Genomic DNA, 6,585 nt, shown 5'->3' with positions numbered 1-6,585 from the left:
TATTAGTTCATTATAATGAACTCCAGGTTGTCTTATAATGATGTTGCTTGGTGTTTAAGGTTTAAGACTGGTTTGGTATTGATCACAGTCATATTAGTTGTAATACAAATCGAGCTAATATGAAAACTAAAAATAGTGGCACGAACATGTAAAATAACTACATTTACAATGAAATTAATAGTAATATTCTTCCTAAGATGCGACATATTTCAAAATAGAGTAATAAATTGAATAACCTATTGAATAATAGAAACTTAAATTTAAAGTGTTTACCTAATATTTAAAAATAAACAAACTAAGAAAATAATAGTGATCGATGAAGCTCAATTACTTGCAAGAAAGAGCAAATGGCCCATATCTCAAGTCTTTGAAGACGAATGTAGTATTAATGGCCCACAAGCAAATGGATCGAGTCAATATGATTGGGTGTACTCTAATTAGTTGAGTTAATTTAGTTTCTAAAAGTCTCAAATCTTTGTTGAAAATTGAGGACTCTTATGATAAACAGAGCTTACTCCCTATATCTAATGTATTGTGATAAAGAAAAAAACTATTTTCCAACTAAGCTCTATTCAATGGACATTGACATCAAATTTAATAAAATAAAATAAATAAGAGTAATTATATCATTTTTAATTAATTTATGGCTCTACTTATTTCATTCCTAAATTAGTACTCATGGAATCCAATTCTTTCTCTCCTAAAATATTTTAAAACATTAGTGATACAAATTAAAATTTTATCTCCTAAATATTTTAAAACATTGAATTGATCATGGTTGTCGTATTTAAATATTTTGCAAGAATTCTAACGAAATTCTATTTGTATTTATATTAAAGAATAATTTTTTTTACTATAACACAATCAATTAATATTATTGTTATTGTATATATACATTTGTATATTTTAAAAAAGAAGATCAATAATGATTAATCTGAGATGCGCTTCTTCGTCTAGTTAGCGTTTAAGGATAATTAAGTCTTCTACATATATTGAATAAGTGTTTTATCTTTGTTAAAGCACTAGAAATAATTTTATTAAAACTAAATAAAAGTTTTTATTTAGAAGAAACAAATCTCAAATTAGTATTAAAATTTCGTGTGGCTCGCACGTGCGATCTCATTGTCCATTTCCAAGCTGATATGCGACAATTTCAACTAGAAACATAAGACTGAGATAGTGTCAATATAAAAGACGAGTTTTGACTTAGCCAAACAATACACTCTCATATTCCTACTCATTCAAATATTTTCTCCTACATATACATACACACATCATTTTTTCCATATATTAAAACACTCATCACTCTTTCAATCTCATTTCCCGCCGCCAAACATGTCCGACGCCGCCGCTTCCCGCAGTCTCCGTGGGGCCCGCCCCTCACCGCTGAGCATAAGCAAACAATCCCACAACATAACAAAGCAAAAGACCGCGCTGCCGCCGCCGCCAGCAGTGGCAAAATCTCACCGCAGCCACCCTCCGCCGCCGCCGGTAATAATCTACGCCGTCTCTCCCAAGAAAATCAACGTGGAGCCCGGAGAGTTCAAGGCGGTCGTGCAGCGTTTGACCGGCTTGAACCCCTCATCTCCGGGGCCCGCGCTGATCGACGCTCCACCGCAGCCGGATTTCGAAGAAAACGGCGGCGGCGGAGAGTTCCCGGCTGAGTTTTCCGGCGGTGGCGCGGAGATGCCACAAAATTTATTGTGGAATGGAACTGATTTCGATAATTTGCATGGAAACAGAAATGTGAATAATTTTGATGATGAATTTGGCTTCTTCTTCTTTTAGTAATTTCGACATTACTAATTATTTCTATGATATCTAATTATTAGTCAATGATAAATATGTTAGGCCTCATGTATTAAAAAATTAAGTCAGTTTTAGTCTTTTAGTCAATTGTTTTTTATATTAACAGAGTTCTATTTAATTTAAAATCTTCACTTATTTGTTTGTACTATTGTTTTCAGTTTTGATTATGTATTTTATTTTAATTATTGATAATAATGAAGTAATTTTATTATGAGTGTTTTTAATTTTATTAAGTGCTAATCAATAAATTACATTTGGTAGATTAATGTATTTGAATTAATTACATACAAAAATAGAAATGGTATAAAAGTTGTCTTTACGGATTTATCACAACCATATATTTTACACATTTCTTTAAGAACCAAAATATATTTCACTTAGAATTTCATATAGATTTTACACATTTCTTCAAGAAACAGATTATATTCACCTAGAATTTTATATAGTTGAATTCAACAAGTACGAAAACTATAACTACTGCAGTTGCTTAATGGAGTAATGGGGCTTTCCTCTCCAAAATGTGCTGCAACAACACGCCATTTTCATCCACGCGATCTCTACGCATCACCGGGTTGTAACTAGACAGACAGCGTGATGCTGCCCGAGCCTGCTTTTCCCTAAAGACCCCCCACATATAATATTTGCCCTGAAATCCTACACAAAAAACAACCATGTTAAAGAGATCATTTCTTTTTCAGCACGAGATTATGCAGTATTGTTTAGTGCGTTAACTGGGGACAAAATAAGGTAGAGAATTTGATGTTTCTATTTTTTTTAAAAGTGTCGATTTGAGTGGGAAATCTCGAAAACAAAAACAAAAACATGTTCCTTTAAGTGGGATGGATGAGGGAGTATTTACTTACTCCAGTGTGATAATGGCAGTTTCGTCCAAGGAAACACCAAAAGCTCAGCATTCTTAACAATGGCTTTCAGAGCAAGATCCTCTTCCACCATTTCATCAACAAGGTTATCATAAAATCGCTCGCTTCTATACCAAAAATACAATGTAATTCTGTTAATGTAACGTGAAGGAAGTGCAGCAACATGTTTAACAGCAACGAAGAATAATGTCAAACCTTTCAGATGGAAAGAAATAGAGTGCGATGTTTCCAGCACTCGATTCTGAGCTCTCGAAACGTAGTGGCCAGACATGAGATCTTGGCAGCATTTCTAGGTGGAGCAGTGGTATAAACTGGCGTGCCTCGTTGTATACTTTCTGGCATGCCGATATAGACATATGAGCCATGATATCCTCGAGTATTTCGTCTTCGTTGTTGGATATACTGAAACTTCCCCTGCGATTAAGAAGTTAATTCTAATAAATGCAAAAAATAATATCGATATAACAACTTTACCATGTTCATTATTTTTCTCACCTCCAAATTGGTTCCATGACTGGTTCGGCTCGGATTTGGCAATCATCCGGTGGTAAGATTGTTGAATCCTTTGGAAACCCGTCACAAGTTGGATTGATGCTCCTCTCAGCAGTCATGCAAGCAGACAGAGTTCCTGAGTCGAACCCTTTGTGTTTCTTGACGCGTTGAGCAAACAGAGGTTTACGCTTGTGGTCATTGAGATTAGCTGCAGAAGGCGTGTCAGGTTTCATCTTCTTTGAACTTCCCAAAGAACCACTGTCTGACGAGAAACGAGACAACACAGGATTAGTCTTGACATCTGACCCGCGATGCAGGCCGTAATATCTCTTCAAAGAGGGTGTAATGCCCTTCATATCTACCGATAATGTAGTTTCACTAGCCAATTTACCACGCTCACTGAAGCCAACATTAGTGCATTCATCATGAGGCCTATCCGAGGTGTTACTACAAAGTGTATCCCGGCCTTTTCTCAGGTCGGATACTGGACTCGCACTTCTCTTTTCCTTGGCACAATCTTTCCAAGATGTATCACCAGCCGATAACGTACTCAAAAACAGATTATCCTCGATATTTTTCTCCTTGTGCGAATGGGAAGAGCTCTGCTCACGTTTTTTGCTTTCATCTGCTGCTGAAAGAACGATAGCCTCGTCAATCATTCTCAAGCCCACAGCATGACAGTCACTGTCAGTTGCAGACAGTTCAACCAAGTCCATCTTTGCACACAGATCGTAAGATTGAGACGCAGGCTCATCTATCGTGAACGCCACTATACATTTTTCCTTCGTTCTCGTTCCAGAGTCACTTTGAATATGCTCTGAAGCTGAGCAGTCTCTTGTTTTGTTACGAGTGTTGTAATTTTTTAGGTGAGGCTGTTGGTTTTTCACCTCAGCTTCACAATCATCACACACCATCGAACAAATTCATCGAGTGACTTGGGTACTACGTTAAGGCAATAGCTGGAAAAGAAGAAAATTACAAGTTTGAATAAAGCAATAAATAAATTATAAATTCTCCTCTGAAGAAGCTGCTCCTCCGAAAAGGGCCACAAGCCACGGTAAAACAATACATTGAACGTAGGTACATAAACATATATCTAACCTAAAAAGAAACAGAAAGCTGTAACATGTCACGTTCAGCTGCCTGCAGCTCGAAGATGTATGATAATCATAGATGATGAATGTAATCTAAGCTCTTATTTCTGCATTTTTCATTTTTCTTTGGTTCATGGAGAAGTTGAAAGTTTCAATGAGGAAATAGCGGGAGAAAGGAAAAACTTCATTATGCAACTTACCGATGCACAGCATATTTGACGCATTTGACACAGTACACAAATGAATTACGGAATCCTACGTCACCACACTGCAAACATACTATCTCCTGCACGAGTAATTTATGCACAAGTCCATTATAACAAAAGCTGGTTCATATATACAGTTAAGTTTTTCTTCGACATCCTAAATTGCAGTTAAAAATTGGAAGACTGATAATTCTAAAAATCAAAATCAGTCATTCAGTTGATTAATAGTAATTGATATTTTCTACATAACCAGGGTTCACATATCCAGTTAGGATCCTCTAGCATATAACAATAAGCAAACAGACTAAAATATATGAAAACCACGAAAAAGTTCTCTTTTCCTCTGTCCGTTTGGTACACTGTCTAGTGCTTTTCATTCGACCTCTAGACTTTCACTGCAGCATCAACGTTTCATCTGCTAATTGTCTTTTAAAAAGCTCCAAAGTACTTTTTTAAACTCGATTTCCATTGAAATCACAGCTAGACTTCAGTTAAACAATGAACGTGGAATTCAAGCTTACAACGAAAATAATGCAAACAAAAAATCAAGTCACAACAATTGAACAAAGGATTGAATTATAAACTAGCTTAAGCTTTCCAAGTAAGATTGCATCGACATTCGACAACCAGCTATATATACATAACAGGGACACGACAATGTACACGATCAGCACATCCATACCAGGGTAGAAGGCCGTAGAGTCATGTTTCCACATGAAGGGTATCGAGGATGATCTACATCAACTACGTCCACATCCTCACAATGCCAAGCTATTTCTTTCAATCTGAAGAAAGGGTAAAACAAAATTCAAAGCTTAATCATTTCAACCAATAGATAATTACATTAGCTACATTATCATCCAGCAAAATCCAAGCAAAACCCTCCCTATTTGTAAACTAAAATCGAAATTCTCCACAGCAGAAATTATTTTTCCCAAAACAAAACCAATAACGTGTTTAATTCAATAAAAAATCACACATTCACAATCCACAGAATCCCTAAAAATGTGAAGGGCTACAGAAAAAGGCAAGAAATTGACATGCAGCTGGGAATGTCATCAAACTCAAAAGGGGGAAACCGAAAACATGAACGAAATTACTAATCGTGACAGCAGCTTTGAATTGAACTAGAAAATTGAATAATGACTCACTATTCCAAAAAAAAAAAAAAACTGCGAGGATTATGTGAAAAGAGACGAACAATACGGTATTCAAGCTTCGTCGCGTCATCAACTGATTAGAAATTTGGACAGAGCCAATTTAATCCAGAAAATCTGCGCGCGATTTCAATTTTTTTATTCAATTTGATGAAATTTTTTTCTCATCCACCTTTAACAGAGTATATTTTGGAATTAAAATTGTCTAAATAATTATAGATTAATCTGGAAAAGTGAAAACTCTAGAACAAGGAAATAGAAAAAACTTCATACTAATATTTTTTTAAATATTACGCCTACAACTAACAGTATACAGAATTGATAAAATAAAAGAGAGTTAAAAGAAAAAGTAATTAAAATGTTATAAAGTGGAAAATGAGTCTTACCTTCTTTGAAAGAAAAACGTTTCAAAATTAGAAAGTGTATAGTTTTGTGAGACGTAATAAAAATGAAAGGATGTGTACTAGGTGTATGAGACCTGAGGAAATAATAATTTATCTCTCTTGATGAGTACAAGTTAAATTTATAGTTATAATAAGTAGTACTTCCTCCGTTCCAATTAAGTTGAGTCAAAACTTTTGAGCACGGAGATTAAGAAATCTATTGGCCGCCACGGGCAGCGCCGCGGCCCGGGACCCTGCGCCCCGTCCTCGTCGAGCACCTGGCGCGCCCGCGTCCTCCACCACCCGCCGCCGCCGCCCTTAGTGAGCCGAGGCTGGCACCGCGGCCGACTATTGTGGACACTCTTAGAGTGGTTTTTTTTGTTGGGTTTTTGTTCTGTTGTTGGGGCTTTGTTGAGTAGTTGTGTGTTGTTGTTATGGTTCTTGCGTGGCATTTTCTTAGTGCTCGCCTATGTTGTCTCTGTTTCAGTGCTTAGGTTGATGTCGTGTGATCATTTTGCTTCTTTCATCTTCTTTGTCTTTGTCTTTTTTTTTTGTTTTTGGCT

The 6,585-nt window shown here is 36.2% G+C and overlaps 1 protein-coding gene across 14 annotated transcripts; it reads right to left on the bottom strand.

The window, feature by feature from the left end:
- Positions 1-2,162: 2,162 nt before the first annotated feature.
- On the bottom strand, positions 2,163-6,123 carry LOC121802214. Of its 14 annotated transcripts, none has more exons than XM_042201826.1 (7): positions 5,684-5,899; positions 4,477-5,267; positions 4,284-4,383; positions 3,186-4,141; positions 2,886-3,104; positions 2,673-2,797; positions 2,163-2,463 (listed from the first exon to the last, which is right to left on the bottom strand). In XM_042201826.1, the coding sequence occupies exons 4-7, from the start codon at positions 4,094-4,096 to the stop codon at positions 2,297-2,299; spliced, it is 1,422 nt and encodes a 473-aa protein (XP_042057760.1). In that variant the 5' UTR covers positions 4,097-4,141; positions 4,284-4,383; positions 4,477-5,267; positions 5,684-5,899; the 3' UTR covers positions 2,163-2,296. The 14 variants fall into 14 exon arrangements, with proteins under 14 accessions (XP_042057760.1, XP_042057750.1, XP_042057756.1 ...); XM_042201816.1 differs by lacking the exon at positions 4,284-4,383 and having other exon boundaries at positions 4,477-4,562; positions 5,165-5,267; XM_042201822.1 differs by lacking the exon at positions 5,684-5,899 and adding an exon at positions 6,026-6,123 and having other exon boundaries at positions 3,186-4,562; positions 5,165-5,267.
- Between the last annotated feature and the right edge of the window lie 462 nt (positions 6,124-6,585).

This window comes from Salvia splendens, chromosome 5 (genome assembly GCF_004379255.2).
Source record: "Salvia splendens isolate huo1 chromosome 5, SspV2, whole genome shotgun sequence".
In the NCBI taxonomy this organism is placed as follows: domain Eukaryota; kingdom Viridiplantae; phylum Streptophyta; class Magnoliopsida; order Lamiales; family Lamiaceae; genus Salvia; species Salvia splendens.
Note: the sequence above shows the minus strand (reverse complement) of the source record. Positions and strands in the feature narration are given on the sequence as shown.